Below are 22,416 nucleotides of genomic sequence, written 5' to 3' on the forward strand. Positions count from 1 at the left end.
TTCTTTACTCCCATATTCAAAGATTCATATAAAATGATTAATTTAAGTATCCAGCTTCACTGTAAATAAAACCTAAAGTTTACTCCCCAATTCTATCTTTATAGTAAATACAAACAACAAAGACACTTTAACTGCTCTTTAACTTTTAGACAGAAGTATACTAATCCTGTGTGTTATTCTCATGGATAATGAAGTTTAAGTGTTCACTGACATTGATGCTGACGTTTTAAAAAGCCTATAAAACATTTTCCATTTTATTCTTCTATAAATAACTGGTAAAATTTCAAGTTCACAAGATATTTTCTGCCATACACATTAGAGAGATTTCAATGAATCCCACTATTCCAACAGAAACAGAAATCATATAAAATACATAAACACAAAGTAGAATGACACTGCTCCTAAAAAAAAAAAAAAAAACATTAGAAAAGGTAATTCAGTTTTAATTTATTTTATCACTTTTTCTTCATGATCCAGATATTTTAAAATGCAAAGAAAATTAACTTTCCATGATATGTCAGGGACTGGCACTAAAAAAATTTTCAGACTGCAAATGAGTTATACAAATGAAAATATCAAATGGAGATCCAGTTATCAAAATGAAAGCACTCAACATATTAAAATTTCACAATTATTTGTTCAGAGCACATAAAAAAGTCAGCTTGCTAACCAACTGTTGTGATTTTAAAGAACTATTGCAGAGGTTTGAAGAAAATAGATTAGTTAACTTATAAAGAGATTAAAGAGCTTGAAACAAGTATTAAAAAGAAATCTGTGCCTTTATTAGAATGGTGTTAGGCTTTAAATATACCAATTTTGGTAATCAAATTATTCATTTTTAATAAGAAATGACACTACAGAACTGCATTACTGGTCCAACAATCTTGTCTTTACTTTTCCTTTAAAGCAAGAAACAGAATTCGAGTAATCAGAAAGCACTAGCAGGCATCAGTTAATCCAAGATACTAGCTTCTTAGTTCCAAAAGCACTTGCAAAGAAAACCACTGTGGGGGTACAGGGGGGTGGAAGCCATTTGTAATAACTGGAATCCCATGAGTGTGTGTGTGCGCCAAGTCTCATGAGGCTTTTTTAATTTATCCTTTACTTGGTCACTTGTTTTTCCTCAAATACTAGTTTTTCTTTGACTTTTTTTTTTCCTCAAAGTATAAAAAGTATGAAATATAAACAAGCTCTTGCATTGCACACTTAGAAGTGCACAACTCAAGCATTATAGAGCTATCTACATACCGATAAATCCCATCGAATCTTGGATAATTCAATAATATACAAAATATCAGGGCACAGAAAGAACTAAAACCCACTTCTTTTTGTTACACATAAGATTCAAATATTCAGTCTAAAGAAAAACACATAATCATTTTGGCTCTCCTCTACATTCGCATGTTGATATACTTATTAAAATATCCTGTATAATTATGTTTGGTCTTCTTACTCCAAGTCAGGTTTAAAACCTCAAAACCAGCCATCCAGACAAAACAGGTAATCAGAAAGATTATTTCTTCCCCACCTCCCTAACCCCAATAATTATGAAATCAATTTTACGACATGACTCCAAACACTGGATTGTGACGACAAATGCTAGGTCCAATTTCTTCGTAATCCTTTTTGGTGTGGCACACTTGGTAGAACTCAGGCTGAAAACAAAAACATGTATTTTACAAAGGTCAAAAACGTACCACCTTTCAATATGCTTAAAAGAGATCTGTGTGGTGCCTTGTGGTTAAGTGTCCGACTTTGGCTCAGGTCATGATCTCGCTGTCCGTGAGTTCAAGTCCCATGTCAGGCTCTGTGCTTACAGCCTGGAGCCTGTTTCAGATTCTGGGTCTCCCTGTCTCTCTGCCCCTCCCTGCCCACACTCACGCTCTCTCTCAAAAATAAACATTGAAAAAAATTTTTTTAATAAAATAGACTTGTTAAATCTAAAATTTTTATTAGCCCACCTCCATATGTGAACAAAGCTTAAAATTTCTAGCAACTGTGACAACATCAGTTGTAATTCTTTATCAGAAATAAAAAGTAGCATTTAACAACACATATCCTAACACACATCTCCCCCTACCTTAGCATGATTTTGAAATTCTGAAGACTGGAAGGCGGATTCTCAAAAGCCCAGACTATTCTGCTGAGGCTTCCCCCCATTGTAATCTAAAAGAGCAGCATTAAATCTAAAATATAGGTAAACTCCTAGTAGTCATATACAAAAACTTCTAGATCAACTTGCTTTCCTTACTCAAGGTATGGACAGAGTCTCTCTCTCTCTCTCTCTCTCTCTCTCTGTTAACTCCTTTCTCAGAGGGCACACTTGCAAACTCAAATAGGTTATATGGCACAAATGAAGATGACTAAAATTAAGGAATAATATGTACCTCTTCATTTTAAATGGTTTTAAAAATCCAAGCATGTATGATATTCAGTAATTCAGATTAAAGCTTCTTCATTTTATTTAATACTCTGTGCTACAGGATAAAGCACCAATATTTAATAGACTAATGATGTTAAATTATCTTTTGAAGGGATTTTAAGATGTTTTGGTTTGGGGAGAGAGCTCTTAGAACAATTCCTTCCACTAAGTTTTGAACGTCATATTTCCTATGCAATGATCTTAATGCTTTTAAATATCTACACAGAAAAAACAATGACCTTTTGATATCTGTATTATCACAAGGTTAAAAGAATTTTCCCTACAGATAAATTTTAACACCATAAATGCTCATTCTAAAAAAATGTCTAGCGAGCAAAAAATAAAATCCAAAGGACTTCTACTTTTTAAAATACTATATATATATATATATATATATATATATATATATATAATGTCTACATAGAGAGAGACATCCGATTTTAAAACCTGCTCATGCAATATACAAATACAATTTAAAGAAATTTCCTTTGTTCTTCTGAACCGTGTAAGTATGGGGGTGCTTGTGTGGCGCAGTCGGTTAAGCATCCGACTCTTGATACCGGCTCATGGTCTGTGAGATGGAGACCTGTGTCCAGCCCTGCGCTGACAGCAGGGAGGCTATGTGGGATTCTGTCTCTCTCCTTCTCTGCCTGTCTGCCCCTCCACTTGCACACACACTCTCAATCTCTCAAAATAAATAATAAACGTTAGAAAATATTTTTAATTATGTCAGTACTGGTGAATTCTCCCATCTGAAAAATCACATTTTAAATGTGAGCTTTATCTCACCGTGGAAGCCAGCATCGATCCTCCAAACCAAACTGCGTATCGCTGCATGTGGTGTGTAATGACTTGTACATCAATAGGTTTTGGCTAAAAATGAAACAGCAAGAGCAGTTTGAGAAATAAATTCAAGTAACGATTTCTGTATTATATAACTTTAAATGTATATAGACTAAAATATAATGTTTCAGATACTCAAAAATAATAAAACTCTAAGAGGACGCACATAAAGCAAAACAGAACACGACAGAAACAAATTAAGCTAATTTTTAAAAGACAAAAAAAACAAGCACTCTTAAGTGGCGAAAGCGACTAACCCAATTGTGAACACAGTATTATGACTGTGCCTTCTGGCTTAAGATAAAAATTAACTGTTGAATTCCAGTTAATATATTTCTCACAATAGTATGGATTAACAATTCTGAAAGTACTATATACATATTCCAGATTCGAGCAAAAACATAAATATACTGTAGATAATGGAAGCCAAGATTCTCACTGTCAGAAAACACAACGTTACAAATATGGAAGAGAAGAAGTCTACATTGAACTTCTGGTATTCTGGAACTGGCAGTATCGGTATGCATTCAGAGTTTTAAATTTATATACATACAAAACTAGATATAGATTGTGTGTGTGTGTGTGTGCGCGCGCGCAAGCAAATGCACGCACGTACAAACACATCCTAGTTCTGTACACCAAGGCCTGAAGAGGTGACCCTCAGTAACAATAAACATAACTAGTATCCACAACTTGGTTGCTTAATAGCATTTTGCACCAAAAGGAACAGAAAGGAAGAGAAGAACCTGAATTATTCTGCTGTGTCAAGGAGTAACAAATACTAGAGATGCATCAAAAGGACAAAAAGCCATCTTTAAGGGCTCCTACTGGCCAAATCTGAGAAATCTGAGCATCAAAATTAAAGATATTAATAGTAATAATGATATGTTGATATATCACAATGATATTAAATTATATGATAATATGAGAAATCAGGTTTTCACAGAGGTATTACTGAATGAATGAATGAATGAATGAATGAGAAGGAAAAACTCTTCCTTACAGTAAAATGAGATTTAAAAAACACAGATGAAATGACTGGAATGTACAGAATACCAGTTGGCAACTACCACAACGATAACTATTTCAGAAAAGAAAAATGGATGTTAAAACCAGGGCTGAAAGTTTGATAAAAACCAGGATAGCTGCATAGTCTGAAACTATCTTTCCATAATATTCTTATTAAATATAAAGAAAAATAACTTCACAGAGAAACCTAACAAACACAACTTTATTAACCAACTGATCAAAATTAACATCTGGGACAAATTATACCATGTGTTCAGTGATACAATGCACTAAAAAGGATACAACATCATTTCTGTGGTATTACTGCCAAAAGTACCTGATCTGAACCTAACTTATCATGAGGAAATATCCCCAATTGACAATCCCAAATTGAGAAACATCCTGCAAAATAAATGGCCTGTATTCTTCAAAAACGTTAAGGTTAAAAAAGACAAATAAGACTGAGTACTTGTTCCAGATTGAAAGGACATAATAATTATTTCAAACAGGTGATTCTGGATTGGGTTCTAGACCAGAAGTTTTTTCTTTTGCTATAAAGGACAATAATGGAAGAACTGTTGAAACCTGAATCGGGTCTATAACTAAATTATATATTATATCAAGCTTACTTGTGTGATTTTTACAATTGTAATGTATTGTTTGGGGACATACACTAAAACATTTAGGGGTGATGGACCATTATATTTCCAACTCACTCTCAATTCAGAAAAATGTGTGTATATATGCATATGTACATATATTTATAGGTATAGAATAAAGCAAATATAAAATGCTAACATTTGGGGAATCTAGGTGAACGATTTATCAGAATTCCTTCCACTAAGTTTTGTAACTTTTCTCTAAGTATGAAATTATTTCAAAATAAAAAATTTACAAACTTACAGGTCATAAAAAATGGCATATTTTGTTGCTGTTAAAACTATTTTAGTTGCCATTAAAAATTACAGATTGAAAGGGAATAAAGCCAGATTTAGATATAGATATATAAAAATGTTATGAAAATCCATAAAAATATCATATAAAAGAAAAAGAGAGGCAGAGTCCTCCAGTAAACATCATTTTTCCTGTATCATTAATGTCAATACAGTTGACATCACTGAGGGGAAAAAATCTCTCATTTCTTATTTTGAAATGTACGAGCAACCTAAAAATGTTACATTTTTACTTTATTAAAATACTACACTCAAAAATAGCATTTCTACTTTCATTTCATGTCTCTATGAGTCATTACAAACTAAACAACTACTTAAACATATTTTATTCTGCAGTCCAAGGGACAGGTCTAAGATAACCAAAATTTAGGGGGTGAAAACAGCTGTCATGCAATTTCTAAACAAGCAGCAAACTCTAGAGGATTGTGTTTTACTTTTAAGTAATTTTAAATGATTAGTAGTCTCAGATGAAGCCCTCATTCTTAATAACTTTCCAAGTTGAATAAAATGTATTTTTATTTAGCAACATATCCTCTAAATCAATGTTTTGTATCAACAGTCTACAATGAATAAGGATGAAACATAACATTTACTGAAAATCTGTCTCATAAATATAGAAAGCCGACATCTGAAAATTTAAAATTAATTTTGATTTTGACAGTGAACCCAAAATCCAGGACATGCAAAAGAAAAGTTATTTGTGCTGAACCACCAGTGTGATTTCACACTATGAGCTGCTATGGGGGATAGGGGTGGGTAGGGTCAGTCTGTATAAGCAGGCTTGACCCCACAACATCAGCTTCTCTCTCATCTCAGCTTCATTGTACTACTATTGGAGAATTTAAAATTGTGTAGATTCCCTAAGGAATATTATCCCTGGAGTATGTAAGATATCTGTTCTATATAATAAGTTATCCGTGAGAGAGGCATGAAAAAATGTTGCTTACACGGACTAAGAATACTTTCCAGAAATGTAGGTGATATCCTAGAGGAATCAAATGACCAAGAATATCATGGACATGAATGTGTATTATTAACCACTTTCCATTAGAATGCCTGATAAAGGCCTCCTATTTTCCTAAATTAAAGCAAAAATTGGCAGACATTTCTCATCTCCATTATAAGAATCAAGAAAGCCCCTACCCTCCCACCAATAACTGAGAAAACCAACCTTCAATCTGCCACCACTCAATTCCTCACTTAGTTTCAGCCTGGCATCTACAGTTCTTTTCAAATCTCTTTGCAAGCGACGTCCAAAGTCCCTGAACATGGTTGAACCTCCAGAGAGGACAATATTCTACATTGGTGGAGAAAAATATATAAGTATTGACTTTTATTTAAAAGGAAAAAGAACATTTTTAAAGACATAAGAAACAATACTAAAATCCTATCAGAGCCTTTTGAAGACAGGTTTTTTAATTTAATATTCAAGAACAGACCAGAAATTTAAGAAGTTTTTAAAAGTATGGCCTTGAACAGTAATTTTGCTGTAAATACTGACCTTGTAGAGAGGACGTCTGACATCAATAGGGCAATTCTGAATTACTTCATCTACAACTTCTGAGATAGGTTGAGTAAAGTCTGGATTAGCAAACTGAAAAGTAAAGGTGGATATACGATAGAGATTAGGTTAGTACTGACTTAAATATCACAATAAAAAAGCATGTTTTCAGTTCAAAAACAAAAGAATTTTTATAAATCATAAATTCTGGTCTCTAATTCAAAATTAAAGACTGAAATCAGAGATTTCAGAAGTCAAATTGTAATAATGATGATATATACCATTTCACAACCATCAGAACAGTAAAAATGTAAAGCTGCACATACACTATGAACTGATAAAAATCTGTGGACACGCACATGAGCAGAGCTGCAAAAATCTGAATTGAATGACACATTTATAGTTGAAGGCAAACAAGAAAATGCTCAGTCTCCTCATTTCACCTTTTATACTATAAGTGGCCTTTTCACGATATATGTAGTGTCACAGTTTCCACATTTTTGTGGGTGATTTTGCTGTTTAAAAGGGTCTCCGACCACAGTAGTGCCAAAGTGCTATCTACTATTTCTAAGCTTGAGAAGGCTGTGATGTGTGTTATGGAGAAAATACAGTGTTGGTAAGCTTCATTCAAGCATGAGTTACAGGGCTGTTGGCCTTGGGCTCAATGCCAATGATGGAAAATATATACTCGTGTGCCTTTAAACAGAAACACAAATAAAACAAGGTTATATGTTCAGTTGACAAAAAATGTAACCTAAAGCTCACAGGACCTAACCCTGTATTTCCCCTACGAACAATGATTTTAGTTTTCACTAATTCGATGTTCACAGCAACTTTATAGAGCATCTACTGTGAATAATGAGAATAAACTGTGTATTTATATGATGATATACCACAAACTATTTCCAAATAGCTGACACTCAAAAGCAAAATTCAATTTTTAAGAAGCTAACTTCAAAAAAATTTGAATGATTACATATATGTAAATCTTTTAAAAATGTTTATTTTTGGGGTGCCCGAGTGGCTCAGTCAGTTGAGCAACCAACTTCAGCTCAGGTCATGATCTCACAGTTCCTGAGTTCGAGCCCCACATTGGGCTCTGGATTGAGAGCACAGAGCCTGCTTGGGATTCTCTCTCTCCCCATCTCTCTGCCCCTCCCCTGCTCATGCTCTCTCTCTCAAAAATAAACATAAAAAAATTTTTCTTTTAAATGTATGTTTTTGTGAATACATGCACAGTTAAAAAACATGAACTGGATATACACTAAATTTATGACAACCACCCTCAGGAGAAAAAGCAAGGATGGAAACCAAACAGAGAAAGGAAAAGGTCTGAGGAAGGGAAGGTACTCTTTTTGTAATACTTTATTTCTTAAAATCTCAGTATGATAAATATTAATATTAGTATGTATTTATTTGGAATGGAAGGTACATGTATTAGGCAACACTTTTCAAAATTTTTTTAACAGATTGGTTAGATTGGTAGGTTTGAGATGGAAAGCAGCCTAACAATTTAAATCATCATGGAAATAAGAAGGAGATTAAAAATAGTAAATTTTTAAAAACTTAATTTTTATATACAGCAGGCCTCATACAAGGAGAAATAGTATTAGGGAAGGCTTTCTTCCCCATCATGTATTTTTATATGCATGCCTGTGGCCCTCCAAAGCATGCTGTATGTATATTTCTAGATTTCCTCAGAGGAACTACAAAACATAACAGTTTTTATTTTTTTTTTTTAAGATTTTGAGAGAAAGAGAAAACAGGGGAGAAGGCTGGAGGAAGGGAGGGGGAGACGGCAGAGGGACAGAGGGGAGAGGGGGGAGGGAGGGGGAGGGAGAATCTTAAGCAGTCTCTATGTTCAGCACTGAGCTACATGCGGGCCTCAATCTCATGATCTTGGGATCATTACCTAAGCCAAAATCAAGAGATGGATGCTCAACTATCTGAACCACCCTAGCACCCATAAAATAGTTTTTGAATACTCGATCTCAGAATTCAACTTGTATTTTGAAACAAAGACCTCATTTTACTAAAACTTTTCAAAAATATATGTATGTGGCCATTCTTTAAAATTGGAGAGGAAATGCTAGATGCGGTTTTTCCTAGTTAAAAATAAAAGGTCAAAAGTTAGCCTAATTTGTCAAAATAAACAAGTATATTTCACTAAAATGAATAAAATTTAAAGTACTGTCCAGAAAATGAGTTGCCAACCACGTTTCTTGGCCTCTCATTTTTCACATTAGGTTGTCTAATGGGAGAGACAACATTCCTTTGTTCAATAAACTGATTCTAGAACTTGACTGATAACTCTCATGCATTTGTCAATTTTTTCCAGTTTTTAAATTTAGTTTTAAGTTATTGAGAGTTTGGGCATATAATGAAAAGAGATTTAACGTTACTTAAATGATGAAGCATAATGATACAAAATATTTTAATTTAGATAAAGTAAAATATCACTAGCAAAGATTCTACTGACTTCTATTATCATAGTAAAAAAACAAATGGTAGTCATCATCTATCTATTTAAAGCATACCCTAACAGGGGTATAGAATTCCTAGGAATAATGAATAGCTACAAGTGGGTAGAGAAATGGGACTCATACTGAGGCTTGAAAACCCAAACTACAGACTATTTGTTCCATCTGTTAGAGGTAATCCATATTGCATCCTGTGGGAAAATGGGAGAATATAACTCCACTCAGCTGGCTCTGTATGCCATTTACAGTCAATCTTAGTTTATGGGCAAGGAATGGCTCAGTTCACAATTAACTGGAATGAGTAACAGAATTGGAATCCTGAAAATTTCATTTTGTGATGTGTATAACCACTCTCTAAGCTTTAGACTATGAAATCTCTAAGGAAACTTCAATTCTCAAAACACGCTTTTATGATCCCATAATGATACCTTCAACCTGAGAACCTGTCATGAGATTTAATCCTCAAAATGTGGAGAACATTAACAATCCGATAGAAAATATGGTCTATGGGGCACCTGGGTGGCTCAGTCGGTTAAGCGGCCGACTTCGGCTCAGGTCATGATCTCGCGGTCCGTGAGTTTGAGCCCCGCGTCAGGCTCTGTGCTGACAGCTCAGAGCCTGGAGCCTGTTTCAGATTCTGTGTCTCCCTCTCTCTGACCCTCCCCCGTTCATGCTCTGTCTCTCTCGGTCTCAAAAATAAATAAACGTTAAAAAAAAATTAAAAAAAAAAAGAAAAAGAAAATATGGTCTATAATAGCTCATCAATTTACTAATACAGAACTTAAAAATTCTGTACATTGTCTTTTGTTAGCCATACTCCTTAGTACTTACCTAAACAATACACACACACACACACACACAAAGGAGCACGCACTCAAGAGATTAACCTTCCCGTAATTCTTTCCCAAACCTTTAAGACAGTTCACCTGCTATAACAAGATCAGAAAAAGGCAGGGATGGGGTCATTCATTCCTGTGCCATGCCCTTCTCATAGCAATTTTTAATCAGGAACATACAAAAGATAGAATTTATACAACCTTTCAATATTCACATACCCTGGACTCACCCACAGATATTCTGATTTAGAAAGAAAGGAAGTCTGATTTGAATACATCTTTACAAAAAGCTTGGGGACTATTGTGCTTTATAGAATCCCAGGAGAGAATGTGTAGAATGTATCGAGTGAAGCAGCAAGCAATGAATACTTAGTAATAAATAAATGAAGGAAAAGAGTTAAGAATTAACAATAAATTGTTGCAGGTTATTTAATACTTTAATACTAACAGGCTCAACCTAGGGTCCCTACTAAGCATATTTTTAGGCCTTTGCTTTCCCTTTCAACAAAAGGATTAGTCCTGCCTCTGTTTTCTGATCATGTCTTAATACTACTACAAGTGGCTAACAAGAGAGGAGTATCTTTTCTCTCTTCTGAGAAATTTACAGAAAATACACTCAAAGTAGACAAAGCAGTCAAAATAGCTTTGTCAAAAAAATTTAATTTCCTTTAAAAAAAAATCAAAGTGCCAAACCCGTTCCTTCTAAAAAGAGCTCAGGTATTTGTGAAGAATTCAGCAATTCGAAAAATAAATATCCTTACTCTTTCATACAGTTTATCATCAGTGTTCAAATGCAGGTACCTACACTTTTATCTAGCCAAAACAAAAACCAGAGTGAATTCTTCAGATGACAAGAGGAAATGTGACACAGAAAAATCTAGAACTACAGAAGACAGAATCTTAAAATTCACTTGGGAAGTGACACAGTTCATATGATACCAAAAAAAAGGGGGGGGGGGTCTATTCTGGAAAAACATGATGAACTGTACACACATATCTTCTTCTCTCTACTAAAAGCACTAATAAAGAAAATTTATCAAAAAGGCATAATCCCAAATGTATGTAGAGAAGAGAACAGGAAGAAACAGCAACAAAATTTGGCAAACTAGAATCTGGAAGGCAGATGGACAAGACCATGCATTCCCTCCAAAACACTTAGTAAGTCATCAGTAGGGAAAGCCAAGAATAGGGCTGTTTCTATCACCAGCCCACCCCCCCTCCAAAGAACTGGCTGTATGTGTTAGCACTGAAATGGAAGGGCTGTCTAAAACCTTACAACACCCAAATACTAGTCTGACCACAATGCCTTATCCTTCAGGGGCTCACCCATTTGCTCCCAATTTACAGTTACCTGCAATTCATCATGATCTCCAATCCCTGGCCATACCCCTCATTATCCCTAAGTAAGTCAGGCCTTTTGGATTCAGGCTCTTACACTCCACAAAACTCTGACCTCTGCCTTGTCAAAACACTTTGTTCCTTTTCCACAACTGCCTGGGAGGGAAAACACTGCTCTATGACTCAAAGTTCTGAGTCTCTAACTTTTGTAGTGCCACCCCCCTACTATTAATATAGTCACCCTCTCAATTCTTCTCACTAACGATTATACAAGTTACTGTTCTCTCCCAGCCCTCAACTTTATGTCCATTCCCTTCTCCCAACACAATAGCCTGACTCCCCTTCATGAAAAATTAAACTATGCACTGTGACAATGAACTTCCTAAGCTACCTGCCTACTCCTCTATCCAGTCTTCCCAGCTTCACATTTTCCTGTACCCATACATAACTCTTTACCTCTACCACTGGGGTAATCCCTCTTAAAGACAAAACAACCTCAGCCTTATTCTTGCAACTGGGTTCTTCTCAGTCCCTCCTTCATCTGGAAAACTGCAATAAACTAACCTGTTTCCAACACCTCTGTTCTAATTCATCCCACACAGTGCAGCCAGAGTGACCTTTCTAACACCGTTCATAAATCTGTGTCATCTGCACTGAAGATTTCTGCACAACTCCAGAATCCAGTAAACTCCATTCTGTAGCATATTAATCCCTCATGAACACCCATCTGGACCCATCTCCTGACTCCCTTCCTTTATACTTCTATTATCTAGCTCTCTCCTCTCCCAGACTTCTACCCAGTGTATCCCCTTTGCCAGAAACATACTCCCCTAACATACCTGCCTGACAAATACCTATTCATCCTTGAAGTCTCAGTTCAACTGTTACCTCATCTAAGAAGTTTCCGTAGTTCTCCCAAGCAGACTTAGATGTTCTTTGTTCCTATCCCCTACCCAGATCCATGCATTTATTAAAGCAACTTTACCTGTTTAGCTATTCATCTCCCTTATTCTCTGAGTTCAGTAAAACCAATATAAAATAATTTTTCATCTTTGAATATTCCGTACTTAAACTGAGACCATGAAAACTGTATTCACTTACTATTTGCTAAGAGAATAAACAATATTCAAAAACAACTGTTCTTAATGTCAAATACGCACAAAAAACATATAATGTAATTCTATGAAGTTTTTTATAGAGGCACCTGGGTGGCTCAGTCGGTTAAGCATCCGACTTGGGCTCAAGTCACGATCTCACAGTTCATGAGTTCGAGCCCCATGTCAGGCTCTGTGCTGATGTGACAGCTCAGAGCCTGGAGCCTGCTTCAGATTTTGTGTGTGTGTGTCTCTCTCTCTCTACCCTTCCCCTGCTCATGCTCTGTCTCTCTCTCTCAAAAATAAATTAAAAAAAATTTTTTTAAATAAGTTTCTCATACTAAGTTATTAGAAGAGTTTTTCATTATTAAAAACACACCATTTCATTAATTTAATAAAACCTGTACATTACTAACATTTCAGAGAGATAGAAAACTACTTTGTTAATAATAATTTGTTACGATACTTAAAGGTTCTTTGTCTAATGGCCACTTTATATGAGGGCAGTGGCAGTTCTAGAACTTATCCCCGAATATTTTATTTAAATGGTCATAAATTTTAAGGGCTCTCGTCTTTGCATGACCCCACATAAGCCAAATTTTAAAAAGACAAGTTTCAGTTTTCTAAATGCATGAAAACAGTAACTTGTTTAGCCTATTTCAACATAAGCAATTTTTCCTCTTGAAAATGATTATACAAAAGAAAGTTCCTGAGATTAACTCTTTCCTGAATATCTTATAGTTCATTGATAATTTCTGCCAAATTTTTCAAAACAATTCCATCTAAAAAAAAAAAACAAACAAAAAAAAACTTACCTCTGGATGAAAAAAGATTTCAGGTCCCAAGAACCTCTCATAACCAACATCAATAGAAAATTCTTTTTTTGAGATAGCATTGATTCCAGTATATTGCTTAATCCACTTTGATCCATCTGTGTCATACTTGTTAAATTCTTTTACTAAATCTGGGCAGACATAACTATAGCGCTCCTAGAAAAACAAAGAATTGAGTAATTATTTCCTCATTTTAGTAACGGTAAAAAAAGATGGCATATTTTCAGTAAACAAGAATCAAATGAACAAATACCGTCAGAAAATAAAGAAATTAAGCTGAGGAAAATTTTATGTTACGGTATTATCTGATGTCTAGTACAAATAAAAAGCTCATCTCTCATCTCCTACACATAACTCCTGGCTTCATATATAAATTGAGTAAGATCTGATCAACTAAAGAGACAATCTATATTATTTTAATGTTATTTCATGAAAATATTCATTTCTGTCATTCAACATTTTATACTACTTCAGAAATTAATGGAGTTTACATTCTAGAGAGAAGAAAACATAAAATACATAATAACCAGAGAATAAATAATAGTTGAAATAACCACACAAATTAATATAGATACTTAATCCTTAATACCTATCTGAAACAAAACTGAATATGGTCTAAGCAAATGAGCAAAAGAAAAATGACTGAAAATAAAAACTATTCTTTTTTACTGTACCACCTACAATGCAAATTGTTGCATATCTGATTATATGTCCTAAGTAAAAGTTTTTATCAAAACTGCAATTCAAAAATGTTATGGGTTATAACATTCTGTTTGCAACTTATGGGTTCCTGAATCCAAGTCTCAGGGTTTTTTTGTTTTTGCTTTTGTTTTGTTTTGTTTTTTAAGAAAAATACACAGGGGTGCCTTGGGTGGCTCAGTCAGTTAAGTATCCGACTCTTGATTTCAGCTCAGGTCATGATCTCACAGATCCTAAGTTTGAGCCCCACATCAGGCTCTGTGCTGACAGCACGGAACCTGGTTGGGAGACTCTGTCTCCCTCTGTCTCTGTTCGTCCCCAGTCATGCATGTTCTCTCTCTCTCTCAAAAAAAAAAAAAAAAAAAAAAGGATTAAAAAAAAACCACACACTTCATATATTTTTGCACATCAAGAATCCTAATCTGCAATAGCTACAAATATTATTACTAATAACCAAAAGACATGAAAGGAAAAAGTACTGAAAAACAAAGGACAATTTGATTATGTTACCGTAGGTCTTCTTTCTCCAAACCTTGGAAGTAGAAATTACATGGAAATAATAAGTTTTAAAAGACATTCACACTGAGCATTAGTATTCTCTAGATTTAAATCATTGGTGCTCTTATCATTTTTTTAAATTCCAAAGACTTCCCGAAGATGCTATAGCAGTAATGTTCATATTAATTTTTTACACATTTAATTTCGATGCCACCATTGGCGTCTTTTGGCAGCCATTTAGTAATTTAGTAATTTTAGCCATTTAGTAATTAGGAACAGTAAATTCATTTTCATTCCTGACCTCTGACGAGTGACAGAAACCCTATAATCATGCAGATAGGCAATAAATAGTTATTTCTGCTGGGGCAGTTTTACTTTCACATACTGTAAACAAAGGAGAAATCCACAGAAATTTGTTTAGGTATGCTGGCAAGTGAGAAATTTAAAAAGCAATGCTAAATATTTTGATGGTTTACATAAAGCACTGATAGACTTATGTAAGACACATATTATAACACCTTACATAGCCTTTACACGTTTCTATTTGCCATATCACTGGAGCCAAACCTATATTCTATAGACAAATGAAACAATTACATTAAAAAAAAAATTTTGCAACGGAAAACTCTTAGGATTAAAATAAAGAATTCAGTGAAGAAACTAAGATACGAGGACTCTGAAGTGAACTAATGAGTTTTACTATGGGGAATAATCACAAAAATGTATGCTAAAGTCAAATGTTCTTGACTCAAATGTGAAATGTGGAGACAACAGGCACAAGGCTGATAATTCCCCAAAATTTCCTTACAAGAAATACACAGAAAACATATACATAATTAAGAGTAATGATTTGCAAAGGGTTTTTTAAGTACTATTCTTCATCTAATAGTTTCTCATGTTAACACTGTAAATTTGACTTTAATTTTTAAATGAATTACACACTCATCATTATTTTGTACCTTTACTGCCTTAGCAGTTTCCAAGGATTGTTCTGGAGGGATTCCTACTTCTCGGTCTCTCAGCAACTGCTGAATAAAATATGTTATATCTCGTCCTGCGATTGGAATGTGCTTAATACAGCTGCCAATCACATACCCTTCGGCCTAGATGAAAAAAAAAGTCTCAAGTTTACTTTCAGTGATTTCAAGATTAATATAACACAAATAACCATTATAATAAGACTAGGTTCTCAAGTTAGTGTATTTATATTCTCAAGTACTGCTTTATCCCAGGAGAATTCTTCTAGTCTTTATTCCTCAAGTGTATTCCTCATAATACTATATTACATAATTTATAGTACTATACAGATATTATGAACAAGAATGGTCAGCAACTCAGAACTATTCTTTTACTGGTAAGAGTTTATAACCGAGAGTGAAATGACTGAACAGCACAAACAATGAATTTCAGAAGTATTAAATGTTTTGATATTAGACTAGATAGAAAATTATTTTTAAAACCTTTTATATTATCAGTGAACAGTTTAGACAACATTGTAGGAAATTTATAGTCTACAAACTATCTTTTTTCCTACTGAAGTAGGTACCAATTTCACAAGGCTGAGGCATTCTATGCATCATCATAATGCCAAATAATTAAGTTCTATACAATGAATCCAAATTTTCTGATAGGAGCCAGAGGTACAAAGAATAATGTAGCAAAATTAAATTTAATTAACAAAGAATATTAGGGATGTCCTCATCTGGGCACGGCAGAGTATTAGTGATTGGATTTATCCTCTCACCTTAAAGAAAAAACAGGACAAATTATATGAAATAAAGGTTTACAGACAGTGAATGAACAACAGGCAGAGTAGGGCAGTGTTCCCCATGAGAAGAGAAAACAAACAAGATGAATGCTATGAACATCCCATCTCATTGCCTAGAAAAGTGCCCACGCAGCAGTAACAGGAGGGAGAACCCAAGCAGAGCCAGAGTCTCATTAAGTTGAGGATACGGAATTTCGATTTCAGGAAGGTCAAGACGGCTACAGTTTGCAAGTCAAACTATTGAAGTGGAAAGAGCTGCACTGACACAGCTTTGGAGATGTGAAAAGTAACACGTAAGCTGACTAATAATCACCACATTCATGTTAGGAAACCATCAAGACCAAAGAAAGAACCTCTAGAAAGGAGGGGACAAAATAATCTCCAAAGCTCTTGCATAACTGGGAATAGTCTACATTCCCATTAATCAGAGTTTAAAGATCTCAAACACAGGGCATTGAGTAGAGTCCACAGAAGGGTATTTCTTCAAGAGTGAGGATAGAGTAGAACCAGACAAAAGACTGTTCTGGACTTGCTCAATAACACTTAAAAGGAGCTCCTAAAAGGATCAAAATGATTCCTAGTAACTTAATTGGGTTCCAGGAAAGAAATCTCAAAATATTTTAAAAAGCCCCCAAAACCCAGGACACAGCAATGTAAATATACGGTACCTAATGAAAAATTATAATCAAGCAAGGCAAGAAGAAAATACAACCCTGACTGGGAGAATCATCAAAAGAGAAAGCAACAGAAATACAAAAGATAATGGCATCGATAGACAAAAACAATGAAACAATTATATATTCCACATGAACAAGAAGATCAACGGAAACATGAGTGAGAGAGAAAGGGAAGATAAAAAAGACCCAAAGAGAACTTCTATGATGAAAAATAAAATATCTGAAATAAAAAATACTCTAGGGGCACCTGGGTGGCTCAAGTTGGTTAAGCATCCTACTTCAGCTCAGGTAATGATCTCATGGTTGGTGAGCATGAGCCCCACATCAGGCTCTTTCCTAACAGCTCAGAGCCTGGATCCTGCTTCGGATTCTGTGTGTGTGTGTGTGTGTGTGTGTGTGTGTGTGTGTGTGTGTCTCCCCTTCCCCTGCTCATGCTCTCTCTCTCAAAAGTAAACATTTAAAAAAGAACAGCATTAAAAATATATATATATGCTAAACGTGATTAGAGCAAATTAAATTATCTGCTCTAATAATAAAAAAAGTGAACATGAGGACAACAATGAACCATTCAATTCATGAGTTCCAGCCCCACCCACATCTGTTTCTGTGCCCATGGCACAGCCTGCCTGGAATTCTCTCTGTCTGCCCTACATGCTCGCTTGCTCTCTCACTCTCTCTCTAAAAACCCCAAGGAGAAGAAATGGAAAAAATAAAATAAAAGAATACATTTAGGTACATCACAAACTACTAAAAACTAGTGAACCAGGAATATATTATGAGAAAATCTTGAAGGCAGCTGGACAAATAAGAAACATTACAAAGAAACGAGCTTAGGAATAACAGCAGACTTATACTCACCAACAATGTAAGCCAAAAGACAGTAGAATTACATCTTTAAAATACTAAAAGTAAAAAGCTATCAACCTAAAATTCTATACCAAGTAGTATCTTTCAAAGATGAAGGCAAACTACTTTTTCAAAGGATGTATGTAAGTTGAAAGAGTTCATAGTCAGTAGACCAGCACTTTTAAGAAATGCTAAAGGCCATCGCCATCATTCTGGCAGAAAAAAATTAGGCTAGACGGAAATATGGACCTTCACAAAGGAAACCAGCACTGGAAATGGTAAGTGCATAAATATAAAAGAAACTTACCGTTTTCAAGATCTCTTTTAAAGATGACAACTTGTTATGGGCTGACATGTCCCGCCTCTCCCAAAATTCTTATGTTGAAGTGCTAACCCCTAATACCTCACAGTGTGATTGTATTTGGAGACAGGGACTTTAAAGAGGTAATTAAATTAAAGTAAGATGATTAGAGTTGGCCCTAATCTAATATGACTTATGTTCTTAAAAGAAGAGATTAGGACACAGACACACAGGGAAGACCATGTACAGATAAATGGAGAAAATTAGGCCATCTTGATAGAAGACACAGAAGCCTCGGAAGAAATCAACCCTGCCAACATCTTGATCTCACACTTTATTACCTCCATCTGGGCAAATATTAATTTTCTACTGTTTAAGCCACTCATTCTGGTACTTTGTTACAGCAGCCTTAACAAAACTAATATACTATTTACAATGAAACAAATTAATAACATAGTGAAAATTTATAACAGGTAGAAGTAAAGTAAGTGACGATTATAATTCCAAAGAGAAGTACACTGTTGTACACAGTACCTACTTATAAAACATCAGAACATTATTTGTACTTAGATTATAAGTTAAAGATACTTATTATAAACGCAAGAGCAACCACCACCAAAAACAAGCAAATGACAATGACAAAGAAGTAGAACATAGCTAATAAGTCAATAAAGAAAACAAAATAGATTTAAAAAAATACTCCATTAATTCAAAAGAAGGAAAAGAGTACAAAAACAGGAACATCCAATTCTTAATATCCTTATAAAAATTCACTCTTATTCATGTTCATAACTTCTATTTGAATATTAATTATCAAGATACTGACATTACTGATTAATTTCATAGATCTTCAGATCTGGGTGAATCAGAACCAGTTCACCTACTAGTTCCACAGCCTACTATTTGGTGATCTTAGGCAGTTCATTTATTTTCATTTTTTAATGGGTAAACTGAGGTCCTCAAAAGGTAATATAACCTACATTATAGATTTTGAGGTTCAAATGAGAATTTAAAATGAAAATCTTAAGAAGCTCTATGTACCACTAAGAAAGAAAACTGTGACACCAACTATAAAAAAAAAAATGAAATATTGGACACATTCCAATATCCAAGATATTAACATATCCCCCAATGGCAAAAAAAAAAAAAAAAAAAAAGTGATATAGCCATACAATGAAATATTATATGGTGTAGCCATATAATGAAATCTTATTTGGCAATAATAATAAATGAAGTACTATCTATGCTACAACTTGGAGGAATCTTGAAAACCTAAGGCTTCATGAAAGAAGCCAGTCACAAAAGACCACAAAGTTTAGGACTCCATTTATGTGAAATGTCCAGAACAGGCAAATCAATTGAGACAGAAAGTATGTATGTGAGTGATTGCCAGTGGCTAAGGTTATCAGGGAGAGAGTCTGCTAATGGACAGAGCATTTCTTTTCAGAGTCATAAAAGTATTCTAAAATTGACTGTGGTGATGGATGCACTCTGAATATACAAAAAACCACTGAATTATACATTTGAAATGGGTGAACTGTATGGTGTATAAATTATATCTCAAGAAAGCCGATACTAAAAAAGGGACAATTATTACTAAAACTATTATGACATTGGGAGAATGGATTGTAACATCTAATCTAAGTCAACCCAAGGATGTTATCCTCAACAGAGGATGCCTGATCCATTAAAAATAGGAATGAGAATAATGAAGACATAAAAGTCCCGAAATAATTTCATCCCAAACAGGATATTTAATATAATATAAACATTATTTGAAAAGCTGTTTTCTGTGTATACCCATCTAATATTATCAAGTATGAATTCAAGTAGTCATTTTCAATATATTAGGCACAATAAAAACCCGAATTTGTCATTAAGAATTGGAAGCACAAAGGCCTTGGCAGAAAAAATGCTATCTCTGACAAACAATACAATCTGATGTATTTTTCTTAATATGCCTTACTAAATCCAAACCAAAAAGTACAATCATAACTTGAGCTTTTTATTCAAAAAATAAAATAACTTTCCGGGACACTTAGCTGGCTCAGTCAGTAGAACATGTGACTCCTGATCTCGGGGTCATGTGTTCAAGACCCACCACTGGGTGTAGAATTTAATTTTAAAGAATAAATGAATAATTTCCCAAAATTATTAACAGCCATGAGCTTATAAACTATTTAGTTAACCTACGCACCCAGCTCAAGTCTGTTAATCAAGGATAAGAGAGATTATCAAGTAGCTAACATACACACACAGACATATCCAAACCAGAAAACAGAATTCCGTGTCTAAGAAAAGAAAGGTATAATATATTTCCATTCCAGTTACTCCAACATTTGCTAATTATGAATTAGAAATAATTTCTAATATCTTTAAAATCATTTTCTAATTATAGTACAAACCTATAGCAAAAAAGACTTTAAATCTGTTTACAGAATTTAAATATTAATTTGAGCAAAATATAGCTATAGCTGAACAAATGACCAAATTTTTAAAGTGCAACATTTCAAATTTTTTAAAAGTGGTATTAATTCATATAATTTATTTCTGCCAGATGTGTTATCTGATGTCCATTTGGTAACTGTAAAATATTCTTACCACAGGAATGACATGAGTGACACCGTCTCCACTGTCTATTACTGTACCGGTCAATGTCCGTTCTCCTACTTGTCTTGAGGTCCAAGATGCAGCTAAGGCAAGAACAGCCTTAGACACACACACACACACACAGATTATGACAAACAAAAAAATAGAAAAAAGGGCAAAGAGTTAACAGAAAAAAAACTATTTCAATGGAGTACTGCAATTTTAAATGTACAACTGACTCTTGAATAATACAAGGTTAGGGACACTGACCATTCCAACACAAGCAGCTGAAAATACAAATATAACTTCTAACTCCCCCCAAACTGAACTACTAATAGCCTACTGTTGACCAGAAGCCTTACCAATAACCTAAAAAGTTGATTAACACAGATTTTGTGTGTTATATTGTATACTGTGTTCTTATACTAAAGGAAGCTAGAGAAAAGAAAATGTAAGAAAATTGTAAGGAAGAGAAAATACATTTACAGTACTCTACTAGATTTATCAAAAAAACTCCACAGATTAGTGGACCCATGCAGTTCAAACCCGTGCTATTGAATGGTCAACTACAGTATCTTTGGAAAGAAAATACACAAAATTAATTTACATTACGCAATAAAATTATTCACATCCTACTAATTTACAGGCTTATATTTACTTTCAGGGGCATGTTCATAAATATTCCATGTTTTAACAAGAGCCATTTTTCTCCTAAACCCCGCAAAATGGGAAGACTAACATGAGATATCACAGTACTAAGAATGCAAGGACTTAAACTATGTTTATATGAGCTAGCCTATACACAAACCACAAAGTGTAAGGAAGGTAAAGAAATACACAAACACCCAATCACTCGTTATTCCATACACAGATGGCTATAAACAAGTACCTCTATCGTAAGATTAGCTCCAAATTTTCTAAGTGCTGTGTGCATTTAGAAATATGTAACAAGTTATTTAACCATAGAAAAAGCCATTATACTCTTCTAAATATTATGATTTAATCAGGAAACAAAGTTGAGGGGACTGCGTTTTTCAATGCAAAATACTAGCATGGGCAATAAGATACAATTTTTTTTTTTTTTAAGTTTACAAATAAAGAAACTAACACAGCTAGTTCATTGTTTAAAAACTCAATTTCATACAATCCAAGCTTCAAACAAGATACACAGCCAATAATTAAAAAGAGAGCTAAACTGGCTTTATTTTACCTACTTGCAATATAATAGCTGAAAGGGACCTAGAAAGTTATCTAGGCCATCCTCCTATTTTAGCACAGGATCACACACCATAATCATCATGACCTAAGAGAACTACACAATAGTTTACATACTTATTAAACATTTATGATATGCTAGGCATCACATTCACTACAGGGTTAAAAAACAAGTAAGAGGTGAGCTGTGATCCTGAAGGGTAGGAGAGAAGCCATTCCATGAAGATACACTTACAAAGTAAGTTCAATAAAATACTACAGGGATTTCTGATACATGGAAAGCAGAAGGGCACAAAGAAGATGGTCCAATATACCTAGCAGTAAGTCAATCAAAACAAACTATGAAAAAAGGACACAACAAATGTTTCAAGGATAAATGAATATGTATATAAAGTTCCTGACCTGGAGCAAACAATAAATATTAGTTCCCTTATTTCTGTCCCATGAAAGCTTTGAATTATCTAAAGTTCATCAACTTACTTCCTTCAACATTTCTCTTTTGCTGATTAACTCTA

At 34.3% G+C, this 22,416-nt stretch overlaps 1 protein-coding gene across 1 annotated transcript in view; it reads right to left on the reverse strand.

Annotated features, from left to right (window-relative positions):
* Nucleotides 1–427: 427 nt before the first annotated feature.
* Nucleotides 428–22,416, reverse strand: part of ACTR3 (actin related protein 3) — a 65,386-nt gene continuing 43,397 nt past the window's right edge. Inside the window, exons 6-12 of the mRNA XM_027055931.2 lie at nt 20,699–20,806; nt 15,465–15,608; nt 13,291–13,464; nt 6,728–6,820; nt 6,398–6,523; nt 3,212–3,295; nt 428–1,655 (exon numbers count right to left, since the gene is read on the reverse strand). Coding sequence (XP_026911732.1) covers nt 1,560–1,655; nt 3,212–3,295; nt 6,398–6,523; nt 6,728–6,820; nt 13,291–13,464; nt 15,465–15,608; nt 20,699–20,806 — 825 coding nt within the window. The 3' untranslated portion in view covers nt 428–1,559. The remainder of the gene's footprint in view (nt 1,656–3,211; nt 3,296–6,397; nt 6,524–6,727; nt 6,821–13,290; nt 13,465–15,464; nt 15,609–20,698; nt 20,807–22,416) is intronic.

The sequence above is a fragment of the Acinonyx jubatus genome, chromosome C1, assembly GCF_027475565.1.
Source record: "Acinonyx jubatus isolate Ajub_Pintada_27869175 chromosome C1, VMU_Ajub_asm_v1.0, whole genome shotgun sequence".
NCBI classification, from domain to species: domain Eukaryota; kingdom Metazoa; phylum Chordata; class Mammalia; order Carnivora; family Felidae; genus Acinonyx; species Acinonyx jubatus.